We start from the raw sequence: 27700 nt of genomic DNA on the forward strand, positions 1-27700 counted from the left end.
ACCCTTTGTGACCAGAGAGAGCAAAAGTAGTGCCAAGGTGCCACTTCTCCTCCGATTCCTCCACTTGACCTTAACCGCCCCCCCCCCACACTTTGGCAGACCTCTGGGTGAAATGTATAGTCACATTTCTTTCCCATGGATGTACTTCCTATAACCATTTATAATTCACTCCCAATCAAGTCAAGAGGCGAATGTTTATATAACATGTAATTTTATATGGACATGTTCTCAGGGGTGACCCAGACTTGATCAAGATTGCCAGTCAAAGTCTGACTCATTGTTATACGCAACCATCTGTTTTATTTCAAAACATGTCTACACTGCATTGAGCATCAACACAGATGTGACCAAGAAACCCACGGTCCTGTCCCAGCAGGTGATGGGTCCAGTGTGTGACTTGGGGTTGACTATTATTTTTCACAGTGAGAGAAAAAAAGAGTGGATACGAAAGATGAAACGAACATTATTCCCAACTCCTGTTCAGGAATCTGAGTGATGATACAGGGGATATTTAAGAGATGCGTAAAGTTCTTCCAAAGACCCTTCTCCCCATCAGTTGATGTTCAAACGTGGAACCTGGGCTGGTGGACCAGCTGGACTTGAGCGACACTAGAGCACACTGTTTAAAATTACATCCACACATTACTGCAAAAGACAGAGGAACAGGCCATGCCAAGGTAGACTGATAGTTTACTTTTTCCTGTTTTATGAACCCGTACAAGTTTAGAGGCTATCAGAACTGTACAACCGCAACAGTGATAGAGCATCTGCTCGGTACAAAAATTTTGTGTGTAGGAGAAAGAATTCAGTTGACTTACAGGGAGAAATGTCCTGAGTTGGATGCTGCCAATACAGAACTGTCAATTGTGACCCCACAGAAATATGTGGGATCTCATGAAGACCAGAAATATCTTTCATTTTCAAATAAAGTCTCTAAATCCAGCTGTTTTTTAAAAATCAGTATTCCCATATCTTTCTTCCGAGGCAGAAAGTAAATGTTAGGAAACTGGCAGGTTCTCTTTCTCAGAGGCACACACAGGGTTTGGGGAGCACGTGGTTCTCGGTTTCTGGAACACCCGAGCCTCTGGCACCATCGGGCCTTCAGCAGCCTCCTCGGCATCCAGGGCTGAGATCCTCATATTCCAGAGCAAAGGACTTGTGTCATGGGGAAGAGAGAAGGTCACCCCTTTAGCTCTGGACCCCCATCATCTGAGGGAAGTGGAAGGGGGCAGGTAGAAGCAAACCTTTGTTTCATAAAGTCGTCATTGGAGCAGGCAGCAGAGCACAGAGACCCTGCCGGTGCCCTGGTTGTGAGACACAAAATGCCTTCCCCAAAGTACAGACTTCTGTTTATGATCTAAAATAGATACCTTTGAAATGATTTACCCAGACCAGTGAAAGGCTGTTGCTCATTACATATTATGCAAGTTTAGATTTTCTACTTGATTATTCACACCAAATCAGGCTTTAAAAACAGACCCAATTAGACTGGAATGCATACATTTCAACAGATCAGAAACTGCAAAATGCTTATGCCACGTACTGACATAGCTTTACACCCAAGGACATCATTGGTATAAATATTTCCAAATTCCTTTGCATTCTAACAACAAGAGAGAACAATCAGAACAAAGACATGATTTCAGTTTCTAACATCGATTGAATTATATTGTCTACCTTAGTTACACATCAGATGACATAGTTTTGCTCCATTTTCTGTGCATTTTGTCTGTTAAATCATCTTATACAAAATTTATATTAAAACCATTTTTTTTTTCAAAAGACAAACGCTTAGAGAAGCGAGTCTTGTGAATGCTCTCTCCTTCCATTACTTTTGGCGAGTGGAGGGGTCACCGTGGATTTTGAGTGCAGTGGCGAAGCATTTCCGCGGGTCATCTTCTCCACACGCTCAGGCGGTGGGGGGAAGTTGGAAACTCTCTTTTTTAAAACATACTGGCAGGTGGGCACAAGTCTTCAGCTCTTTAGGGCCTGTGAAAACAAAGAGAAAGGTGACAGTCACTTCTTTTACTGGCACTGTGACTAGTAATAAGTCACTGCCCCTATTGTCCTTTGTCTATGCTTTCCAATTCTGGATTATGGGGCTCTTATCTCCCTGTTCATCCCTCCTCCAGGCCTGGCCTCACACCCAGGGTCAGATTCCCGGGCATTTCCGGACACATACATCTGCAACTGTATTGCTAATTGTGTCCCACGACCCCCCAGTTGTATATCCCCACCCAATCATATGTTATCTCCCCAACAGATGGGTTTTCGTTCAAGTTCACTTAGCTGGAAAATTAAGACAAGTGGTCAAATTTGGTGAGATCTCAATGGAAGCCAACTAAAGAGCCATCTCTGGCACTTTCTTAGAAATTTATAAGGCCCCAGGTAGACACCTGTTCTTCTGGGGAAGCTTCAGATGTAGTGCTTACGGAGGTTGGTGGCTTCTGAAGACGACCTTTATTTGGAGGTTTCTAGTAGTTCAAAGGTTGGAAATGGCTGCTCTCATTTACCTATCACACGGGCCTAAGATATTTACTTACGAATACCTTCCTGACATTTTTCGAACAAACACAATGATGATTCCACCAATGAATCCAATGGCTAGTAAGACCCCAACTATGATTCCAACCAGGGTCACTGTTGACAAGCCACCTGATAGAGAAGAAAAAAAAGCATAAGCCCCAGATAAACAATACACCAGCAATAAACAATGCCACTGGCCCACTGTAGATAACAAATGATGTTCTGTGTTGTTTCTCCTGTATTCGGTGGGAGTTGACTTATGAAGGGAGAAATGTTGGGTTATTCTAATCTCATATTATGAATGGAAAGTTTTCTGGGTCTCAAGATCTATCAAGCATACCACTCCTACAAGGTGGCTTCGCTATTAATTACTGGGTAGCATCTGTGTACACACAGCTACTAAATTAGCCCCTATTTTCATTCTTAGGAATGATAAATTATGATATGACACCATTTTCCATAGCTGTCATTAAGTGAATAGACTCGTTTGCAGTTTGCTTATTTTCAAATACAGGCTTTCCTGTCTTAAAAGAGGTTTGAAACCTGTTTTCAGAAGGTTCGTATTCTGCCCCCATTGACTACAATCCAGGAAAGAATGTAATTCATCACAGAGATTAAGTTCAAAGAAACCTTTTTTTTTTTTTTTTTTTTGCGGTATGCGGGCCTCTCACCGCTGTGGCCTCTCCCGTTGCGGAGCACAGGCTCCGGACGCACAGGCTCAGCGGCCATGGCTCACGGGCTTAGTTGCTCCGCGGCATGTGGGATCTTCCCGGACCAGGGCACGAACCCGTGTCTCCTGCATCGGCAGGCGGACTCCCAACCACTGCGCCACCAGGGAAGCCCACAAAGAAACCTTTTTTAAAACAGAAGAATATTTTGGTACCAAAATCTAACCCACCTTTCTCAACTGTTGGTTTTTCTCCATCTGTTTTCCCTATAAAGAGAGAGATGTAATGATATAGAATTATTAGGATTTAGTAACTAGAATTTAACAATTGGCAGAAGATGAATTTACCCTAAATGGAAGGTAGCAAAACACAAGCAAAGAGGATAATTTCTTAAGTAAATTAGATCAGGTTATTTTTAAGCAAGCTCTGACATGACCTTGTTTCAAAACTATTATTATTGAATTTATGAATGCTTCTTCACACCTATGGGTCTGTAGTTCTTTTGTGGATGTTACTTTTTTTCTCACCCACTGTAGAGACCAGGGTCAAGGAAACGGACCCATAGAGATCTTAAATAAATAGTCAAAGATTTCAGAGGTTAGGCTAACAAAAGAATCTAAGCCCCCTGATTCTTGGTCCAATGTCAAGATCATGGACAACTTACCCATTGTGATGAGGTCTATTTGGAAGAAACGTCATTCTGAGAGCAAAATGTTTTGGAAGTTGTGGTTAAGACTGTGATTTGCCTCGTGATATCAATTTCCTAGCAAAATCCAGACCTTACAGGGCACATGATTTTAATGAGAATGTACCCTTTGTATTTATGGCACTATTATTGTAGGATTTCTATCTGCAGCTAAACTTAATCCAATAGTTACAATGTGAATATTCTCATTTACCAAGCATGTGAAGTTGTTTAATTATGAATACCTTCCTGTAAGTAATAAAACTGTGAGTTTCTTTCAGGTAATTTTACACAATTTCTATTAAAAAATAAAGGCCTTTTGTTTTGTTTCTCCCATCCACTTCTTTGTATACTGAGTCCTTCACTCCTCTGGGTGGTAGGTGTTTATGAAGAAGTCAAGAGGCCTTGATATAATGAGACAATGGAGAGAAGTGATACAATCAGGCCCTTCCCTAGAAACTTAGTACACAATTTGCAAAATACCACAGATATACAATAGCTTTCCTAGTCAAAGGTGACACCAGCCAACCATCAGCTATACGATGCTTTCTTTTTCTAATGGTTGAGTTGGAAATAAGTCATCCACTCTGTACCAAATCCATCTTCAAAAAGAAGACATCTTTTCAAGATGGCCCCAGGGTATGGGTCCTTGAACCCAGCTCTCCCTGCATGAGCTGAACTCACAGCTCTATAGCATTTACGTGGCACTCAAGCTGATCGCGCCAACCCAGTTGGGAGACTGGGAGATTGCTGGTTTTGAAGCCTGCCCAGGACAAAGGTGTCATCAAATCAACTCCCTAAATGTTATACCTGGCTGCCAGCTACCAGTAGAGACAGGTCATGTCTTTTGCTTATCATGTCTTAACATGGTGGCTGCATACTGGGCTCATGACATAGCATTATCACCATCAATGACATCATTTGTCAGAAAATACATTACCGAAAATAAAGTTTGTGGAAGATTCATTACTAAATTAGAGTTTACTAGTCTTTTACTCCCTAGCTCCCTCCCAGTTATACTGGCTGTGATCATGCAAGTGTGTCATACATATTAACATCATCAAACTTGGGCGTTTCATTGGGAAAGACATCTGCTGCCCTAATAAAATTACGTCTTAAAAAACCAATTGTTTATAATTACATTTTAACTCACATGTGAAGATTTCTTGGAACACTGATGCATGAAGTGGGAATGTGCCATAATCACAGTTTTTGTGAAAGGGTGGGGTAGGGGACAGGACAAGAGAGTAACCATGAGTATTTTCCAGTTAATTGAGAATTTTTATTTTTAAGGAATAGGAGAAATATCCTGGTATGCTATAAAAACTAGTCAACTTGTAATGCTCCATTTTCTGCTGCTAGTTAGCTGTGAACTCTTGTTACAAATGATCAATGCTTCTCCAAAATTTTGAAATGCTTTCCAATGACCAATTATCTATGTATTGACGATTCTTTCCTTGCTTAGCCCTATTTGGTTCTCTTTGGTGTTTAATGTTAACCATTTCTTTAGCATCTTGGAGTAAGCGTAGGCTTTATTTTCAAAGCATGTTATAAAACTTTTTTTATCTTTGTTGTAAAATACACAGCGTAAACTTTACTACCTTCACCATTTTTAAGTGTACTGTTTGACGGTATTAAGTACATTCACGCTGGTGTGCAAACATCACCACCATCCGTCTCCAGAACTCCTTTTCATCTTGCAAAACTGACACTGTACCGATTCCCCACTCCTTCCTCCCCCCAGCCCTGACAACAACCATTCTACTTTCTGTCTCTATGATTTTGACTACTCTATGTATCTCATCTAAGTGGAATCACACAGTGTTTGTCTTTTGGTGACTGGCTTATTCCATTTAGCCCTCAAGGTTCATCCATGTTGTAGCATGTGTGAGAATTTTCTGCCTTTTAAAGGCTGAATAAAATCCTCATTGTATGTATCTGACACATTTTGTTTATCCAATCATCTGTCCATGGATAATGGGGTTGCTTCCATGTTTTAGCTACTGTGTCTACTGCTGCTATGAACATGGGTGTACAAATATAACGCATTTAAAAAATCTTCAGAAGTGCTACAGGGTTTTTAAAACCAGACTGGCGACTGGGTCTGGAAATGCATATTAAACAGTAAGGAATAACTTTCTAGGTGTTCAGCTGTGCAACTGGTTTCAGGAACCACGGCTTTAGGGAAGGTCCTTACGTTTGCTTTCATTTAAAGATGAACACACCTAACTATATAAAATGATTATAGAAAATTGCTTGAGTTGGCAAGCACTCATTGCAGTTATTAGAGGATTAGTTCCTTTTCTCTTCTACTCCTATCTACTACAAAATAAGGTATGTTTTTAAAATATCCCAAACAACTGAATTTCTCTTAAGAAAGTTCTGGAAATAGGAGGCTCTTTCCCTTGCTAAGTTGTAATGGCAATGATCTTCCCTCATACTCATTAGTGATGGTCTAAACCTCATAATAATGACAAAGACTCAAAGTTGTCCTAAAGAGTTTCACCTCAAGGGGTCCCATTCACTTTGCTGCAGGTACCAACTACGAATCACAAGCACATCCCCAAATCCTGGTAAGACTGGTTTAGAGTAGACTCTTGCTTCATGCGTACAGACATGAACTCAGTGTAAGATGGTAAATGTTAGCATAGAATCTACTAAGATTTACATAGGTTGGCTAAGTTTTACGCTTTTGGGTGTCAACACAAAGATCCTAGTGTGGCATTATAGCAGGTTAGGGTCAGCAATATGACACCAGTAAGCTACCTAACTTGCCCTTGTGGAGGCATTATCACTAGTTGTCATTTAAGGTTAGAGAGCTGTGTTCAGCAACCCAATAAATACAAATTCTGAACCTACCACAGAAAGCTTGGTTCAAAATTAGTGCTTGCATTCCAATATGTGCCCTATTGATGATTATATTTGTTCCTGGATTTTTTGGAATACACTGATTATGCAAAAGAAGATCAACCCCTACTGGGGTGTCTGGTTTTCTTACCCAGGGACTGACTAGTTGCCACATTCAGGGTTGTTGTGCTCTGGCTTTGTCCTTGGGAGTGGATTGTGCTTTCTGCAGTGGGCAGGTCCTCTTTGTGAACCTCTGTCGTGCTCTTTGTTCTTGTCGGCATCTATTGGAGATGTAAATGAGGCAAAACAGAAAGAAAACCTAATGCTTTATACTCTGCCTTATAACAGCAATGGATTGAAGGTGGCATAAATGTATAAGCTATATGATGACCTAAATTTAAAGTGGAAACAAGAAAACAAACATAAAGAAACAACAAGAATGGGGATAGGAATAAAATCCTGAAATAAATGCCAAATGTTTAGCATGCTGACTTCCTAAGGTCTAAACTCTTCAGAAAATACTGGGGCACGAGGCATTAATTCTTTCTCTTCCTTGAACTTGAATGGCACTTTTCCCCTGTAACATTTATTTGGCACATACTATGTTGTATTATTTGTAATGCCCTTCCTCCCCCAATTAGAGTGATAGTTAGCCTTTACTAAGAGCTTACTATTCACCAGGCCCTCTAAATACCTTCTCAGATACACCACGAAAACCCCTAAGTAAATTCTATTATTAACCCTGTAGTATGAATGAGGCTCAGAGAGATCAGATAATATGCTCAGGCTCACAGAGCCAACAAGCAACAGAACAAGACTTGAAAATGGTTCTGTTGACTCCAAAGTTCATGCCAATGTAGCATTCAACAAATATGCTAGTAAGCACAGGCAACAAAAACAAACATAGATCAATGGGACTACATCAAACTTAAAAATTCTGTGCATCAAAGGACACAGTCAACAGAGTGAAAAGGCAACCTATGGAATGGGAGAAAATATTTGCAAATCATATACTTTAATATCGGATTAAAGTAGATAGAACTCTACAACTCAATAACAAAAAAATCAAATAACTTGATTTTAAAAATCGGCAAAAGGACTTGACTTCCAGTCTTTTTTCTTTTTCCTTTGGCTGTGCCGCACATCATGCAGGATCTAAGTTCTCTGACCAGGGATCAAACCCATGCCCCCTGCAGTGGAAACACAGAGTCCTAACCACTGGACCGCCAGGGAGTTCCCTGGGCAAAAGGACTTGAGGAGACAAATCTCCAAATATGATACGCAACGGCCAAAAAACATACAAAAGATGCTTCATATCACTAATCATCAGAGAAAAGCAAATCAAAACCACAATGAGATTATTGCCTCACACCTGTTAGGATGGCTACTCTCAAAAGAACAGAAAATAACCTGTTGGCAAGGATGCGGAGAAACTGGAACCATTGTGCACCCTTGGTGGAATGGTTGCAAAATCACTAGGGAAAATAGAATGGAGGTCCTTAGAAAAATTAAAAATAGAACTACCATATGATCCAGCAATCCCACCTCTGGGTGTACACCCAAAAGAATTAAAAGCAGGGTCTGGAAGAGATATTTGTGCAACCATGTTCATAGCAGCACTATTCACAATAGCCAAGAGTTAGAAGCAATCCAAACAGATGAAGAAAATGTGGTACATACAATGGAATGTTATTCAACCTCAAAAGGAAAAAAATTCTTACACATGCTACAATGTGGATGAACACTGGGGACATGATGTTGCAGCATGCTGAAATAAGCCAGTCACAAAATATGTGATCACATACATATAATAAGTAACCTTGCATGTGATCACATACATATGATACATATCCTTGCATGTGATCACATACATATGATACATATCCCTGCACGTGGTCACTCACCGGAGCTGTCAAGCCAGCAGACTCATGGGGCTCTCCACTGGCACCTGGGGTCACCACGGAATCTTCCACACCCAGGGTCGCCTTGCCATTTTCCACACCTGTAGTCATGCCATCTTCTGGCCGGACCGTGCTGGCTGAAAAGGAAAGACTGAGTCAGACCTTAACGTGGAAATCATGTGGGCAGACCTAACTGGCCAGCTTCAGTCGGATTATTTCTTTTTCATTTCTTTGGGGCATTTTTTTTTAGGGGGGTTGTCATTCTGGCTTAACACAAACCATTCTACATACATACAACTGCCTGGTTATCTCCATTGTAGAAGAAAGGAAGATGGGAATATAAAAAGGTGAAGCAGGCAGCCCCTCCCTGGTATCCCACTGAGGTATGAGGGATGGGGGGGGGGGGTACACTTTGCCTTTTCAATAACGAACCTGATTCTTCCTGGTGCCATTTCATACAGTGAAGTAATGCATTCGGGTCAACAGACTATCGTTTAGACCTAGAAGAATAACCGGGAAAGATTTCTAAAAATGCTAATTAGCAGGCTCTATCCCAAATGTCCAAAAGCAGGGCCTCCTTCTTTTGTTTTGTTTGCGGTACGCAGGCCTCTCACTGTTGTGGCCTCTCCCGTTGCGGAGCACAGGCTCCGGATGCGCAGGCTCAGCGGCCGTGGCTCACGGGCCCAGCCGCTCTGTGGCATGTGGGATCTTCCCGGACAGGGGCACGAACCCGCGCCCCCTGCATCGGCAGGTGGACTCCCAACCACTGCGCCACCAGGGAAGCCCGGGCCTCCTTCGTTTTAAAATCAATCTCACTCTCCATTTAATTTTGAGACTGCTGTCTGCTTGAATGATTAGAATCACTGGCTCTGACCACAGACCTCATGGACGACACAGAGTTCAACCTCTTCTTTTACGTTTGGGGTTATCGCCAACAGGGGAGATCAGTAATATACTTAAGGATGCCGAGACAACCAATAGAGACTGTAGTGCGCCCAGAGCTATATTAAAGAGACTTCACAGCTCCTGGCCCTGGCTTTTCTGCATTACGACTGGATGAATGACCCTGTGTGCCAATGAGAAAGTTTCCAGAGGAGGAGGGGATGGGTGGGGTGGAATTGCAGGTTGAATCCCAGGACTCGGGAGAGAGCTAGAAGCGGCCCCTTCTTCACCCTCTACCACAAAGATCGGAGCTAATCCTGACCCAGTAGGAGTGCCATCTCAACTCATCAAATAACCCTTTTCACAAGTTAAAACAAATCTGACTCATTGGTCATGGGTTCCCTCTCCAGATTCAGAGTGGCTCTGGAAGAAATTCCATGACGACATGCAGTTGCAAAATAAGTGAGCACACACAGCCTAGGAGCAAGAGTGAGGGGGTGCTTGGAGACTTATGTGCTTAACTGAAGGGCAGATGTTCATATCTAGACAGTGCCTAAGTGAGCGATCTGGCCCTTGCCCTAAGATTCCTTATTTTTCCCATGCTTAGATAGCTCAGCCAAAGTCACAGCTAATAAATATTTGATCACAGCTTTTTTTGCTGATGCACAGAGTAAGGAAACCTCTAGAGTAAATTCTCTTGTTCCATGAACTTTCTTTTTGCACTGAGGGTCCTAATCCAGTGCTGCCAATCGACGTTCTGGATAAGCCTCCCAAGCATATGCATTTATTTTTCATCTGGGGTGGGGGGAAAGGCTTTCACTAGTTAGCAATAACTGAATACCTCAGTGCCTACAAATGGATTGCCTCCCTTTTTGGCTGGTTGCTGGGGTTGGGGGGTGGGGGTAGTGAGCGGCTCCTGCTAAGGATTTATGACCATGATCTCAGCAAATGTTGAATGTTTTTTTTTTTTTTTTTCGCTGCGTTGGGTCTCTTTTGCTGCGCTCGGGCTTGCTCTAGTTGTGAGGGGTGGTGGCTTCTCTTGTGGTGGAGCGCGATCTCTAGGTGCGCGGGCTTCATTAGTTGTGGCACGTGGGCTCATTAGTTGTGGCACGTGGGCTTTAGTTGTGGCTCGTGGGCTCAGTAGTTGTGGCTTGTGGGCTCAGTAGTTGTGGCATGTGGGCTTCAGTAGTTGTGGCTTGTGGGCTCAGTAGTTGTGGCTCACGGCCTCAGTAGTTGTGGCTCGTGGGCTCAGTAGTTGTGGCACATGGGCTTAGTTGCTCCACGGCATGTGGGATCTTCCTGGACCAGGGCTCAAACCCGTGTCCCCCGCATTGGCAGGAGGATTCTTAACCACTGCGCCACCAGGGAAGTCCCAAATGTTGAATGTAGTTATCAAGCTCAAGGGGGAATATCCCTTTGCTAGGCAAGCAGTCTTTATTAAAAAACTAAGCGTCCTATTTTTTTTCCTTCAACTCCTGGTTTGAACTCAGTTAACAGACCATCACTTAAAAAATGTTTTCTGTAGTGTTCAGCAAAATCACTTACTATATGGCATCCTCTGACTTTAAAAAGCAAAATAAAACCACCCTTGCTTTAAACAAATTAAGTACTAAATGAAGTTAATTTGAATTCTTTCATAGAATGTTCAGTTCATTGAAAGCGTAACTTGACAAAAATTCCTTCTTGTTCTTTTCTACTCTTGGCCCACTGACCCAAGGACTAAAATTGCTCTGAATAGACAAAGGACATTTTATGAATGACACTCATGATTAAGAGGCATTTCTTTTGTCTCACTGCCCGGCATTCTTTTTGCTCCATGGGAAAGTTGATCTTTAACAAGAGATGCTCAATTCTCCCTCTTATTATTTCGGCTGAAGGCTTTCCTGGGTGAAGGGTTCCTATGAGCCCAGCTGCTGAGTTTCCAGCCAGCATTTGACATCCTTTTCTCTTGAATGGTGAAATTCAAATCATGTATTGATGCCTTCACCCCCCAATCCTTTTTTTCTTCCTAAGACACGTGTGTGCATAGGCAATGCGCACAACTGTTTATATAAGTGCAGCGATGAACCTACAACAACAGAGTCTGTTCTGGAGCGGTGTCCCCTTATGCTCACAGGAACACCTTTTTCCTGCCATTCCCAGCCTCCCCCAGCCTGCCGGTCAGAACCAATGGAAAGGGCTTCCCTGGTGGCGCAGTGGTTGAGAATCCGCCTGCCGATGCAGGAGACACGGGTTCGTGCCCCTGTCCGGGAAGATCCCACATGCCGCGGAGCGGCTAAGCCCGTGAGCCATGGCCGCTGGGCCTGCGCGTCCGGAGCCTGTGCTCCGCAATGGGAGAGGCCACAACAGTGAGAGGCCCGCATACAGAAAAAAAAAAAAAAAAAAAAAAAAAAAAAGAACCAATGGAAGTTTCCAAATATGGCTGTAAGGCATCCATTTGCTTTGGAAGTTGTGTGTATGTGTTATTCTTTAAAAAGGTACTACCTCTAAGAAGATGATGTGATAATTTGATTTGATCTTAAGGTTTCTAAGTTTGAGAACAAATGAGCACTGAAGAGATGCTTATTGGGATAAAAGTATTAATTTTGAATCATTTTTATCTTAGCATTAAAGTCCAATAGCTCCAAAGAAATTATTCTAGTTTCCATACATTTATGGGATGGCATTTCTTTTAAAATATTTTAGAATTTGGATCGAATATTAAATCACACTGTTACTGTGATTGTCTTGCAAGAGTCCCAAATTCTTGATGAAAAGCCTTTGTGTAAGTGTTTTCAGTTTTGTGGTTTTATGTACACTTCTCTGATTTGTGCTGGTGAGTTGCTCCATCTGTTTCCTGGCCAATAGGAGTGTCTTCTCTTGTGACCATTTTTCCTCTTATGGTATTCACCTTTTTAAATAATTTTTAAGTGCTCTTTATGCCTTAAGAATGTATTCTTTGGAATAGATGCTACAATCTTTTTTTTTTTTTTACTAATTGTCATGTCTCTTTTGTAAGTGGCAAGGTCCATCCCTACTCAAACTTATTAAGCTTGTTTTGTCCCTCTGATGTCATACTTGTAAACCCTTCCTCAAGATTATGTAAACATTCATCTATATTTTCCTTAAGGTTCGTTCTATTTGTCTTGTGTTTATCTCAAAGCATGATGTAAAATGGGAATATAAATTTGATTTTCCCCCAAGGATTAAACTGTCATTTCAATAACTCCCCTCTTCCTCTCTGCTTCAAAACGAGCTCTCATTGAGACAAATGGTTTCTTTCAAATACTGTGTCATGGTATCGGGAGAAACCTTTAGCACAAGGACCAGCTTAAATGACCTGGGCACTGCCCTCTGCCCCCGTGCCCCCTACATTCTACCCTCCGTCTGCAGACTCTTTCCAGAACTGATTGCTAAATCTGTGCTCCCCTCGCCATCATCTCCCTCTTCCTCTTCACATCAGCTGACCACTGCTGAGCTAATTCTGTGCCAGGGATGTAGTTAGAATAAATCAGGGAGCAGAGAGCAAGCAAGGAGAGGGCGCCACACTCGAACAGAAGTGCACTGAGATCTTTCCGAGTCATAGGTTCTGCTGAGGGCAGGAGGAACGGCATTACAACAGAACCCTCTCTCCCGTTTGTTCAGCAATGTAGGGTTTACATGACGTCTTCAGGCTGACTTTATATCACAAGGTGGGTTGCACTGGCAACCCATTGTCCCCATTGATCAGATGAGGAAGGTGAGGTTGACAAAGGCCCTCCTTGACCAAACCTTAGCGAGGCTCCTCTGAGCCTTCTTCTCAATGAGGCCATGGCCTTGGGCTTCCATGTGCATCGCTGCAGAGTCCAGTTTCAGCAAGAACCCTGCTAACTCAGGGTAGAGACAGTCTCTCGACCCCTCGATATGTGATCAAGTTCTCCATCTCCCACCTCCTAAGTCCCTGGACTGCCTTTAGCAAGAAGCCCCCACCCCTGAGGTCTCTTCATAATTTTCCATCCACTGCCCCCCTCCCTCTGCTGCTTGGCTACAAATCCCCAGCTGTCCTTATTGTATTTGAAGTTGAGCCCCATCTCTCTCCCCTGTGGCAACAGTCTTGAATAAAGTTTTCCAACTGTTTGAACAAGTGCCAGAAACACTCTCTTTAACAAGGTCAGAAGTTAAACGACTTGCCAAGTTGGTCTGGTCAGTGAGTGGATGCAAAGCCAAGTGTTTTGCCTGCTCATTGGCCCCCAAGACCCTTTTGTGCCTCTATGGCAGCTGTTGCCTGGAAAATGCCTCCCCGTCCCCGGTTCTGACATCCTTCCTCTTCACCCCCATCCTCATCCTCCCTTAAATTATAATCCTGTAAAGAAGATGTGGCACATATATACGATGGAATATTACTCAGCCATAAAAAGAAACGAAATTGAGTTATTTGTAGTGAGGTGGGTGGACTCAGAGTCTGTCCTACAGAGTGAAGTAAGTCAGAAAGAGAAAAACAAATACCGTTATTAGCCCTAACACATATATATGGAATCTAAAAAAAAAAAAAAAGGTTCTGAAGAACCTAGGGGCAGGACAGGAGTAAAGACGCAGATGTAGAGAATGGACTTGAGGACACGGGGAGGGGGAAGGGTAGGCTGGGACGAAGTGAGAGAGTGGCATGGACATATATACACTACCAAACGTAAAATAGATAGCTAGTGGGAAGCAGCCGCATAGCACAGGGAGATCAGCTCGGTGGTTTGTGACCCCCTAGAGGGGTGGGATAGGGAGGGTGGGAGGGAGGGAGATGCAAGAGGGAGGAGATATGGGGACATATGTATATGTATAGCTGATTCGCTTTGTTGTAAAACAGAAACTAACACACCATTGTAAAGCAATTATACTCCAATAAAGATGTTAAAAAAAGATTAACATAAGATTACATTAACAATAAAAAATGTAAATTATGCACCCAAATAAATTGAATTACAGTATCCAATGTCTTCATAAAAAAATAATTATAATCCTGGTTGTCGGAAACAGTTGCTTCCTTGGGCATCTCACCTCCTCTTATGAAATCCCATCTGTTAGAATCCCCCAATCAAGTTATTTAGTGACTATAACCTCTATTTCCTCAAATGAGTCCCCTTCTCGGACTAAGCATCCAGAAGTGGCAGGTTAGAAGGCAGGTGTGATCTGCCTTACAAAGGCTGTATTTCTCAGAGCAGAGGTTCTCTTGCTTCTACAAACAAAGGCAGCAGCAACGATGGAGACTAGAGCCTTCCCTGGAGGCTTCCCCGAGGTTCACCTCTATCTCCTTGAATATTTACTGCACACCTACTATATGCTGGGCCCCATTCTGGGCACTGGAGACAGAGGCGTGAACCAGGTGAGGTCTCCAGTCTCGTGGATCTGGGTACTGTTGCGGTGGAGTGCGGGTGGTCTCAACAAGCAGACAGGCAGGGAAAATCTCAAGATAGTCGTGATCCTGCACCCAGCCCCTTCAGATCCCTGCTCACAGGGCACTTTCTCGGAAGACCTTCCTGACCACCCATGGAAATCAGTACCCCCCCCTCCCCCCACACTCATATTAGTGAATATCTGTATGTTTACTGATCGACTGTCCCACTAGAATATACGCTCAGTAAAGGCTGTTTCACCTCCACGTCCCCATTGCCTACGATACTGGCACAGGGGAGGCACTCAGTACATATTTGTTGAATGACTGAGTGATCTCCAGGTAGGTGAAGAGCTGGTCTAACTAACCCTGAAGCCCAGAATGAGCTTGGAGCACGACACACTCCAGAAATAGGTTGATCAGTGTGGCTGGATGGTAAGAGAATGAGACCAGGGAGGCGTGGAGGGCCAGTCTGGTGGAACTCTGTAAGGAAGGGGTCTTGATTTCAACTGGAGTAGAAAGGAAGCCAGGAGATGCTCTGAGTGGGGGGAGGACATAACCCCAGTCCCAGGAACCACTTCTTAGTGCCATGGAATAGATGTGGGTGTTGGGTATGGTGCTGGGGTCAGACGGAAGCTGAGAGGTCACTGAGACTGTTGTCCAGGCAGAAGCGGGTGGTGTTTGCACCAGGACAGAGCAGTGGGAAGGGAAAGAACTGGACGACGGGTAATGGTTGGAAAGCATCTGAAGTCATTACCCCAACAATCAGAAATAAATATGAAACCTCAGAGGTGAGGCTTCATTTTACCATTTGCTGCAGCTCTGTGGATAACAACATTTATTTTATTTTTTTAAAGTCTTTTATTGAATTTGTTACAATATTGTTTCTATTTTCTGGGTTTGGGGGTTTGTTTTGGTTTTTTGGCCGCGAGGCAGGCGGGATCTTTGCTCCTCAACCAGGGATCAAACCCTCACCCCCTGCATTAGAAGGCACAGTCCTAACCATTGGACCACCAGGGAAGTCCTGATAACATTTAGAGTATGAGTCGGTGAGCTGAAAAAAGTAGGATGTTCCCATATGATGCTGAGTCCTTTACTGGATTTCACCTTGTTTTATCAGGACAGCCACAGAAGTCTCCTACATAAGTTTAGGTAGAGAGCCTCTGCCCCATTTCCATCTCCACATAAGGAAGAAGTTTCCTGCAGTCCTCTCTCTGCTGACCAGAAGCTTCAGAATCCAACAGCTGGAGACTAAAGTGGGACAGTTGACTTTAAAAGAAGTCAAGCTGAGTTACCCCCAGGGTTTCAAAGAAAAACAGTGGTGTTAGCCAATAGATTAAGGCATCTTTCATGTTGTCTGGATTTTCTAGCATCTTGAGCTGCTCCAGCATCTAAATGCACAAATAACCCTTTGAAGATGGACAACTGCATGGCCTTGGAATGATTTTTGTGGCCATCGAGAAATAGAATGCTCTTTTTCTTTCCTTGCAACATCCTAGGAAGTTCTGGATTTTCCCTGTAGGAGAAATTGTAAGATAACTGACAAACAAATAATCCCAATTAAATTTGGGAGAATGTAATGCTTTTAGAGGGAGGTCAAAACATCTATTTAGAAAACAAACCCCAAAACGCCTGCTTCTGTTTCTTTGCCCAGACACTGGCTTTTATACATTATTTTTCTATCATGTCTCAAACTGTGCTCAGAAGCCTGAAAATAAACACACCCCAAACTGCAGAGGGGTGTCAACCTCCAACATTTTCCAACATTCTGCAGACCACCCACTGTGATCACCGAGATACTCAGATCTTTGTACAGTCTTTCATCTCCATTCAAGACATCCCCAATTTAGCTGTTTGATGGCACTCCTTTCGTTACCATGATGTGGGTTTCTGCAGCCGGAAGAAAGGTGTTCGGACTTTGCTTTTGTTGACCACGTCTTTCGAGTGACCCCTCTGGTCCCATAGGCTGGCCCACATCCTGACTTGTACAGAAGGCTTTCTGTGGAATATTGAAAGCCATTTGCTGACCCAGACCCTCAACTCCTGGCAGACCCTGGGTTGTGGTCAGTACAATCCCTGATGTGGCCTGTGGGCTTCCCACCTGCCTCCACCCCTTCCAAGGATCCTGGTAAATTGCTTACTGGATCACAGTTTGGCCATGGAGAATCTAGGCAACTCCTAGAAGTCTGGCCACACCACTCAGTACCCCACAGGAACACACGTGCTCTTAATTTTCCTTCAGGCGATACAGTACAGCCTCCAGCCCACAGAGTCCCAAATTCCCCACGCCTGGCCCCATGGTTAAGTATTTAGCAGATGTTTGCTGAGTGACTGACTGAATGAGTACACTTACAGCCAAGTAGGAGATTTCTTTTGAGTTATCCCTTACCTTGTAATATTCCTACCACTGTCCACCCGGCTTCACCCAAGAATTGTTAAATGCCTTCCCCTGATGAAAGAGACAGCAGAGCTGAAAACAGGACGCTTCCCCTATGAGGATGAACTTTGCTGCTCTGCCGTTTGATTTTTAATGAGCAGCAGCCTGTCCACTCATCGCATCCGGTCCTGTCAGTCCCTGCAGGCTGAGGCTGTGACTGCCCGCTGTCGGCTTCGGGGATGTGTGCCTCTCCCATAAAAATCAAGAGAAACGTGTCAGGCCTGCGGAGATCAGACAAGTGTCACTAGTTCGTCTAGAGCAATCAGAAGAAACGCTACCCATTAAGATCTGGAGCAGCGAACATCCCCCGGCTTCAGAGAAGGGGAGGTTATGCTCAATGCCCCAAGGGGCATTTTCCTTTGACCCCTCTGGGTCACCTCCCAAAGCTGAAGGCAGCGTTCTGACAGTCTCTGCTGCTGAACATGGCAATAAAGAAAGAGGAGGGGCCCGTGAAGGCTGGGGGCTCCTGTTTCATTTCAGAAGCAAGGACTCACACCACTCTGTGGCAGGTGGAAAGTGCAGAACACGCAGTCCATAAGACAGGTCTCCCAAGCACATCCATTCTCTTCCCTTCGATGGGGGAAAAGGAATTGAGACCTAATGTGTACCCGTCACAAATCTTCGCCATCAATCTCCATGACCATCCGCGAGGTAGGTATTTTAATAACGGTGACTATTTTATAGGAGAAAGAGCACCATGTCTGTGCCAAGCACTCTCTTTCGATCTTCACAAAAGCCTTGCAGGCTAACATCATCCTCATTTTGTAAATGAGGATGGTGGAGCTGAGAGTAATCTACCGATGTAGCCAGCAAGGGGGGATGCAGGGGTTACACATCAAGACCTGTCAGACTCCAAAGAAATCCCCAGCTCTAACCACTCGGTTACACAGCCTTTATGTGTATTGGTTACTTTTCCACAGCCCCCACTCATTCTCCTCCCCCCCACTCAGCTCCATCACTGCCCACCCAAACCCTCCCTACTCTTCATGGCCCAGGGAAAACACCTCTTTCTTCAGAGCCCAGCCGCACCCTCCCGAGGTGCCAGGAGAAAGTAATCTCCTCTAAATTAGCGTAGGGCTTGATAACACCACACTCACGACTTTCTCCCTACTAGCATTTATCAATTTATCAAACTTCTTGAGGGCAGCTTTCCTTTCTGCTGTAAGTCGATGGCCCAGCCACTGGCACAGTCTCTGATAACTGAATGAATGAATGAATGAATATTTACACTTTTCAGGACTCAGGAGAATGAATCAACTTACCCACTCACCCCAACCTCAAAGAGGGCTCAGGACCCTTCAAATGCCCAAACTCGAGGCTGTTGGTTACAAACTCAAGCAAGATTACTGAACCTGGGGAGATGTTTCTCTCTTGACCAAGAGCGGAATGTTCTCAGTAAAAAGAGGAAATGAGTTCACAGCTTTGTGGACTGGAATCAACACCTCTGTAATAACTTTTCTGGAACCTGGCCGGGGCCGCAGTCCTGCACAAAGAGGCCACCTCCTAGGGTGGACTGCTTAGTCCTTGAATAACCAAACAACTAAAGCGGGCTTTAGAAGTGCTGGCCTGGAGCACAGCATCTCAATGGGATGATGGGGTGTTTGGGAAACACTCACCATCTGCTCGGAAACTGAGCTTGTGATTCACGCAGGGCTGTCAGCTGAGCAGGCCCTGATTTTGCAACATTGAAAAGAGAAGCCCCTTCGCCTCTGACCTCACCATGCACCCATGCACAGACATCCTCCACAGACAGCCCAGCTGTGAGCCCAGGAGGATGAGGCCCTACAGGAATGTACAGTATGTAGCTGTGTTTCCACTATCTGCCCTTGGCCTTGAGCCTAATCCTGTTTCTTCTGAGCCTCCTTGCCATCTTTCTCCCTTGTTCCCATGAATGGGGAATTCAGGCAGCAAACTTTGTGTCCGGGGCTTATTTCTGATGCCATTTTAGTTGAGATCTCCCCAGGTACCCATCAGACACATCAGACTGGAGGTCTTACTAGTACCTCAAACTCACTGTGTCTATAAGACGATGCATAACCTCCTGTTCCTTCTCATCACATTGGTTCCTAATCTCTCATCCCTCGAATCTGATTTCTATCACCTGCCTTCTTGTCATTCCTGCCAAACGGATTGGGTCACTGTGTTTCTTCCCTCTTCCTCCTGCCAAATGTTTACTACGTACCAACCATATGTTCTTTCAAGTGCTGAGTAAGACGGGTCCTGCTCTCTTCTCTAAAGGGCAAGGGATGTACACAAATAATTAAAATACAGTGATAAAAATAGCCAAGGCGATCTTGAAAAAGAACAAAGAGAAGGACTCACACTTCCCAATTTCAGAACTTACTACAAAACTACAGGAATCAAGACCATGTGGTACCAGCATAAGGATAGATGTATAGATCAATGGAATAGAACCGAGAGGCCAGAAATAAACCCACACTTTTATGGGCAATTGATTTTGACAAGGGTACCAAGATAATTCAGTGGAAAGAACTGTCTTTTCAACAAAATGGTGCCGAGACCACTAGATATCTTCATGCAAAAGAATGGCGTCGGACCTCTATTTCACACCATGATTAATTCATTACGAATTAATTTCAAATGACTCAAAGACCTCAGCATAAGAGTTAACGCTATACAGCTGTTGGAAGAAAACCTAAGAGTAAATCTTTGTGACCTTGGATTAGGCAATGGCTTCCTAGACAAGACACCAACAGTATAGGCAACAAAAGAAAAAAATAGATAAATTGGACTACATCAAAATTTTAAAAAATGTGTGCTTCGGTGGATGCTATTAAGAGATTGAAAAGTCAGCTCACAGAATGGGAGGAATATTTGCAATTCATGTCCGATAAAGGTCTCGTATCCAGAATACGCACAGAATTCAACAATCAAAAATGACAACCCAATTTTAAAATGAGCAAAAGAGACAAATAGATATTTCTCCAAAGAAGATATATAAATGGCCTTTAAGCACATGAAAAGAAGTGCGACATCATTGGTCATTAGGGGAATGCAAATCAAAATCATAATGAGACACCGCTCCATACACACCAGGATGGCTACTATTAAAAAAAAAAAAAAACTCAACCAAATGGAAAATAACAAGTGTTGGCAAGGATGTGGAGAAATTGGAACCTTTCTGCATTGTTGGAGGAATGTAAAATGGTGCAGCTGCTTTGGAAAACAGTTTGGCAGTTCCTCAAAAAGTTAAACATAGAGTTACCATAAGACCTGGCAATTCTACTCGTAGGGACATACTTGAGAGAAATGAAAACATATGTCCACACAAAGACTTGTACATGAATGTTCATAGCAGCATTATTCATAATAGCCCCCAAATGGAAACAACCCAAATGTCCATCAGTGGGTGAATGGCTAAACAAAATGCAGTATAGCCATATCATAGAATATATTATTCTGCCATAAAAAGCAATAAAATTCGGACTCATGCTACAATGTGGATGAACCTTGAAAACACCATGCTAAGTGAAAGCCAGACACAAACGACCACATACTGTAGGATGACATTTATATGAAATACCTAAAATAGGCAAACCCATAAAGACAGAAAGCAGATAGGTGGTTGCTAGGGGGTGAGGGAGGGGGAAATGGAAGCAACTGCTAATGGTGTGGGGCTTTGGAGGAGGGGGTGATGACACTATTCTATTAGTGACAGTGGTGACGGTTGTACAACTCTCTGAATATACTAAAAACCACTGGACTGTTTAATTTAAAGGGGTAATTTTATGCCATGAGAGTTACATATCAATAAAACATTTTAAAACAGTGATGAGCGGTGTAAGAGGTGAATGAGAAGAAATCAGAAAATGAGGAAAGAATAAGAAGAAATCTGGAGATACTGAGCTCCAAGTCTTGCTGGCTCTTATTCCCCCAACTCTGATCTCATTCCCCCTTCTGTAAACGCACTTAGTCTCTTTATCTCCTGACTCTCCCCCTCCCCCAACACTAGTCCCATGAACCAGATTCAATCCCATACGGTGTCCTTGTCATTAAGTTTTCTTCTGGCAATCATTATTCGTGGCCCAGCCTGCTCCCATTTGCCAATTGCCTACAGAAAAAGGTCTACCTCCCACGCAACACGGACTCGGCCCTCTCCCCGATTTCCAGCCCTCCCCTACTCAGGACTCCACGACACCCATGACTCTATCAGCCTTCACGGCTTTTCCCATCCCTGGGCGCCCACACCTCTTCCCACACCAACTCCACGTTGTTCTAATTTCCACACATTTTTTCAAACAGTCTTTCTTGCCAGGATTGCCCTACCCTGCCACCCTGCCCTACCAACCCCACCATTTTTCAGAGCCAAGATCAAGTCCCATCTTCCTCACAAGGGTTTCTCCAGCTCCTGAAGCCCACAAGAATCTCATCTCCAAACCAGCAGCAGGTAACGGTATGTGCCACGCAGGACGTGACTTTTGTGCTGCCTTGTCTGTATACACCACACACACATCTGCCTTGCCTCTCTCTGTGTGAGCTGCAGGCCCACTGTATGATTCCGTTCTAACTCTTAAAGTTCTTAATCATATGTGTGCTCTATAAATGTTTAAGGAACAGGGATTATGTCCTTTTAGTTAGGTACCCCAGCGTCAGTCTAGTTCTTCAACCTGAATTACGTATCCAACAAGAAACAAGCGGAGTTACCGCTGTAAAAGTTACTTGAAATCAACCTGCTGCCATCTCTGAGTTTCCTTAGAGGCCACAAGGCTAAGCAGAGCTGGCTGTTGTGCTGAATGTTTCGGGGTGTGGGCTCAGGGGTTGAGCTGCCTGAAGTGAAGTCTCACCATTGCTATTTTCTAGCTCTGCGTCTGTGTGTAAGTTACTGAAGCTCTCTGAGCCTCTTTACCCATCTGTAAAATACAAAGAGTTCCTACCTTGTAGGTCTGTTGTGTGGATTAAATGAAATAGGGCTTGGAAGCTGCTTGACACTAAGCACTGAGTAACTGTTAGCTGTTATTATACAGTTACTGCTATGAATACCACCCATCCAGAATCTAGTTTCTTTAGTTTTACAGATTCAGCAATTTAATCTTATTATAGGGTGATCTAGCTCAGATGAAACTGTTTCACCCTAGCCAAGCTCCTAAGAGGGCAGGAAATCAAATAGCTTATTCAGAATGGGAAATAGTTTCCCAGATGCTTTCTACCCATATTTGCTATTCAAGGCGTGCCCTTCTCAAGAGTGAAATACCTGAAATGCTGTCTGGTGCCGATAGAACAAAGTCTGGGGTGAAGTAGTTGGGTGGAATACATTTCCAGACTGTGAAAGAACAGGGATCCCTAATTCACAGGAACACCTGGACTGAGATCAGAAGCCCTACAGCCACCAGATACGACATCTTGCATACTAGCCGTTAGCAAGGATAACATTTGCCTTGCCTGACTCACAAAGAAGTTAGTAAGTAAATATTTGTTAAATAAATGCATTCCTTGGGCAAGGCAGGTTTCACGTCATCTAGTCCTTATTCCTTTCCCCTCCCTGTCTAGATTCTAGGCAAACAGACTCCCTTCTCCTCTGGGCAGGATACCGTTCACTGGATCACAGCTTTGCTTATATTAGTTGAGTTTTACTCACCCAGATGGAGACAGCGTGATGCATTACAGGAAATACTTCGTTCTCATCAGTAATATGTTGACGCATCTTCTAGTGGCCCTTCCCCGCTTCCCACCTATATCCCATATAACTGTCATTCCCCTGCCTGCTACAAACGTAACAATGACAATTATTACCTCCCCCGCTCCGGGGGGGAGGGACCTCAGTGACCTCTCTCTACTGCCTGGAGCCCTGGAAGCCTTGACCCTCTGGACAGAGGTCGACAGCACACCTTCCTCCGGAAAGGTGATTATCCTATTGGTAGGTTTGTTGTTTTTTGGTTTGTGGGTGTTTTTCTTCCCCTGCATAAAATTTAGTGTTGCCCTGACAATTTCAGTTTGCAGCTCCTCGGACAAGCAGGTGAATGAGGTGGGCAGGTCTGCAAATTTCCCTCTGAACTTAGCGCGATTCCCCTCAAAGAATTAAACCCATCTTCTCTGAGCAATTCCCCAAGGCAAAGACACTTCCGCCAGATGAAAAGGCGGGAGAGCCCGACCCTCCCCACCTGTTGAAGTTCAAGGGAACGCTTGCCGCGGACGAGCCGCCACGGCCAGGCTCATTGGCGGGCACTGGGGTGAGACAGAGGGAAGGAGACAAGCCACCCCATTTTCCTGCCTTGGAGGAAGCTGGCAGAATTCCGGTTGTTCCCTAAGCTGGCTCCATCTCAGAGCCCTCGGAATACAATGCTTGATCACTTTCCTTTCCCAAAACGTTTTAAGACATCAGTAGGGAAAGATTCAGAACTCCAATCCAAAGGTGCTTTTATCTCCTGCCCACCCCCACGGGAATCCTAAGGCTTATCTCAGTAACCCACCCGTTCCCCCCAAGCATTTGATTCTCTTCCAACCAAACACTCTCACTGGATATTTCTGTGGACTATCCAAGGTACGGCAGCTTCCTTGGAGAGCCTTACAGGATCTGATTTAGCTTCCTCAAGTGACTTTCAAAAGGGTACTTGCCAAGAATATGAGCCTTTTCTCTCTCTACATCCTCCCCTGTAATATTTCCACAAGTGGTAACCTGGCATGCCTGCTCTTGGAAGCCAGAAATATGACAAATATTCAGATAAGCCAGTGGAATTTAAAGCGCACGTTCGTCATTTTGCTGGTGAGGACTGCAGTGCACGCTTTACGCTTGGTGTGCCCACCCCCCAAAAGCGCTTAGAGTTCAAATCCAGCACTTCAGGAGATGATGAGTTACTGTTTGGGGAATGAATTAATGAATCCTATTTTAAGGTACTGTGACATCTTCAGTCTTAAAGGAGTATTATGGTAAGTATTAAATGTAAAGAACTTTTTATACCTTAAAAATTTTGTTTTCATGTTTAAGGAGGTTAAAAGCAAGGTTAACCTTTAATTTCAAGTTCAACCTTTTCCTCCCTTTTTTTTTTTTTTTTTTTTTTTTACAGTGGGTAATGTAGCAAAAAAAGCTTGAGGTTTGGAGTTAGGCCCATTTTTTAAATCCCAGTTCTGGCATATTCTGAAGATAATAATGTATAATTCAAGGCCTTGTGATGATTAAATGAGGGAACTGGGACATTCCTAGCACATAGTGGGGGATGGGAATGGGAGGCAGGTGGTATCTTTCCTACTTGGCCATACCATCCACTGTCACTTCAAGGTTTGGGGGTCTCCGTAATTCTCAGTATAGAGTTACTCACCGGCCTCTCATTACGGAGGCCAGAGAAACGAGAAGGGGCTGTGTACCTCTGCTCAGCCTGGGTTCCTCCCTATTTGCCATGTCCCAACTTAGCCTTCTTATGCTTGGATACTTTTTAAAAATGTGCTTTTCTATATTAAATGCTCACTTGGATCTCATACACCAGCGTAATGGAGAGCCTCCCTCACGAAGGCTCTAACAGACCTTTAAGATGCTTTAAGTGCAACAAAAACTCTTAGTAACTCGCGAAGATTTCCGAGCATCCGAAACTGGCAAGAGTTTGGGGGAAATCACCGGGAAATTTGTTCACCACATGATTAATCCTGATTGGACTGGTCCCGGAAAAGCACATGTGGGTTTTCAGCAAGCAGCAGCCTGCAGAATTTCGCAAAATAAACGACCTCATGAAGAGGCCCGTGTGCGTGTTTTGGATGAAAGTTCAGAGTGAGGGTAGGGCCTGACAAAGGAGGAAAATGCCAGATGTGTGGACAGCAGAGCTCCTCTGAATCCACTAACATCCCAAGAGGCAACACATAGGACAAGATTATACAACTGAACCAGATTATAACACTAGATGAGGGAAGCCCAGTGGGGAGTAGACTTCTATGAGAAGGATAATAAAATTCATCACCATAATTACCCCCAGCCCAGCTCTCCAACAAGAGCCCACAATGGCTCAGCTCAAAGAAGTTATTCATCCATATTCAAGTTGCCTCACTCATTATCCTCAGACAAAACCTCCTTCTGGGCCTCAAATCCTCGCCAGCAGCCCAGCAACTCTGCATTGACACACAGCCCCCGGGCAGGGGTCCGGGGATGCTTCTGTCTTTAGCAATCGAGTTGCTAGTACTAGGGGTGGCTGGTTTTTTTCAGACAAGGTTTACCACTTCTTTTTAGGAGTACCTTTGATATTTGGGACTGTCTTTCAGATAATTACGGCTCACACTTCCCTGGGAGAAAACAGAGGATGCCACCCAGTGGCCGTCTTTCCCGGCAGTGCTGGGATGGGGCTCAGTTTGGGGGCCTCCCACACCTTGCCCTGCTGAGCACAGAATGTTGTCATTTGCACACTGTCTTGCCAAAAGGGAAATGTAACTGAAACGCACAGCCGTGTATATAGCTCTGGAGAGAGAAGTTCCAAAGATAGGACTGCCACGAATAGCTCACGGCCCTGCAAAGAGAGCTGCTCAGTCTCCCCGAAGCAGACGGCCCGGCAGAGAGTAACAGACCCTATATCACTTCCCTGGGGCTGGGTATAATTGTCTTTGTGTGGAGTCCTCCCTCGAACCCCTCCCTTCAAGCAGGATTCTTCTGGCACCAGGCTTACCTCCGTCCTCAATTTGGAAAATGAAAACGAATTTAATTTCCTCAACCTCCAACTCCAAAGATCACAAGTTAGCTTACAACGCCTTGGACCAATATTCAGGGAGCAACTACCGTGGTACCAGATATTGTTTGGGCCTCGGGATCAAGGCGAAGACATAGCTGCGTCCATGGGAGCTTATATTCTACTGTGGAAATGGATTAAAAATAAAAACCCAAGAAAAATTGAACACTGACCAACGTGCACGGATGCCACAAACACAGCACACTGAGCCAGGAAGAGGCAAGATGAGAAGAAGATGTAAGAGAGAGAGAGGAAGAGGGGAGGAGACGATGCAGATAATGGGCAGGCAGAGCTCCCATCATCAGATCCAGTGGCGTGAAGGTCTAAGGAGTCACCAACACTCAGTCACTGGCGCTCTTGGCCAAGTTCGACACATGGCCCCAAAGGAACTTAAACCTCAATGTTCACGATAGTCCTCTACTCCCGCACGCACTCAGGACCCTCCGCTTCAGTCCCTTCCCCACTCACTATCCTCTCTACAGAGGATAAAGGAGGCCTCTTCCAATGGGTGTCCGCTGCTAGTGTGTCCAACGTGCCCTCCTACAGGGTGTAAGACCTGGCAGGCCCCCAGAGGGAGACAATCGCAGCACAGGGGAATTCCACCCCCAGCCCCTGTCCCTCCCGATTCCCTGGGGTCAGTTTCTTCTGAGGCCACGGGCGGTCCTCCCATACACAGCCCCGTAGGAAAGCCCAGCGCCGCCAGTGGAAAGGCTCCTGGAGGCTACCCTTCCACTCTGTCTCTCAGGAGCCATCAGGGGGTGGGCCGCCACCGAGGGAGACCCGCTCTGCTCCCCACCTGCTGCCTGTGGATTCGGGGTCTCCTCCTGGCACCCCGCTCAGCTCTTTCTCTGCGACCCGGCACCAGCAAAGCCGCTGTCTCTCGTTCGCCCGGGTCCTCCGGACTCGTGCGCACACAGACACTGCCAGCTCCCCTCTGCTCTCCCGGGCAACCTCAAATACCAGGCCCGGGCATCCCCGCGAGTCCCAGCTCTCTCGTCCCCACCAGCAGCTGCAGGGAGCCCCGCCTGCTGGCTCTTACCTTCTTCTGCCAGGACCCAGAGCGATGCGCTTCCCAAAACGAAGAAGAGAACTCGCCCCTTCCACATTGTCTTAGTTGACTTGTTCTTTGGGGGGCCGAGCAGCTCGTTTCTGTGCTGGGGGAAGATGATGAAAAAGCTCTTCAGCCAGAGGCCCCCGCTTGATGGAGCGCGAGACTGGGGGCTGGAAAATGCGGGGAGCAGGAGTCCCAGCGCGGGAGGGATCCCCAAATTCCTTCGCCCGCAGCGGCAGCCGGAGGAGCAAACTTTGCAGCGGGGAACTTTCGGATCAGAGTCAGCATTTATCTCTCCCGACGAGGGCGAGGGCGAGGGCGGGGACAGCCCGCGCGGTAAGGTATCCCAGTGCGGGGCTCCCTAGGACCGCCCCCTGCCTCTGTTTGGCCAGCGCGAAAACGATGACCTCAGGCCAGGTTTAAAGTTACAGGGCCGCGGCTGCGGGGCGCTGCCCGCACGCGCGGAGGGCCCGAGCCCCGGCAACACTGGCTTTTATTCTGTTCCCCGATAGGAGGGGAAGGGGGCGCAGGCAATAAGCGATATTTTTTTTTTTTGGTAATTTTTAAACATCATTATTCTCTTTTTTTTTTTTTTTTTTTTTTGGTACGCGGGCCTCTCACTGTTGTGGCCTCTCCCGTTGCGGAGCACAGGCTCCGGACGCGCAGGCTCAGCGGCCATGGCTCACGGGCCCAGCCGCTCCG

General features: G+C 45.0%; 1 protein-coding gene across 1 annotated transcript; it reads right to left on the reverse strand.

Annotated features, from left to right (window-relative positions):
• Positions 1 to 277: 277 nt before the first annotated feature.
• PDPN (podoplanin) lies at positions 278 to 27301 on the reverse strand. The gene is given in 8 exon segments (XM_059045904.2): positions 278 to 1989; positions 2544 to 2655; positions 3425 to 3460; positions 6878 to 7007; positions 8631 to 8764; positions 26987 to 27149; positions 27151 to 27243; positions 27245 to 27301. Coding segments are annotated over 8 exon segments (717 nt in total). The 5' UTR covers positions 27287 to 27301; the 3' UTR covers positions 278 to 1982.
• Between the last annotated feature and the right edge of the window lie 399 nt (positions 27302 to 27700).

Source organism: Kogia breviceps, chromosome 1 (assembly GCF_026419965.1).
Source record: "Kogia breviceps isolate mKogBre1 chromosome 1, mKogBre1 haplotype 1, whole genome shotgun sequence".
In the NCBI taxonomy this organism is placed as follows: domain Eukaryota; kingdom Metazoa; phylum Chordata; class Mammalia; order Artiodactyla; family Physeteridae; genus Kogia; species Kogia breviceps.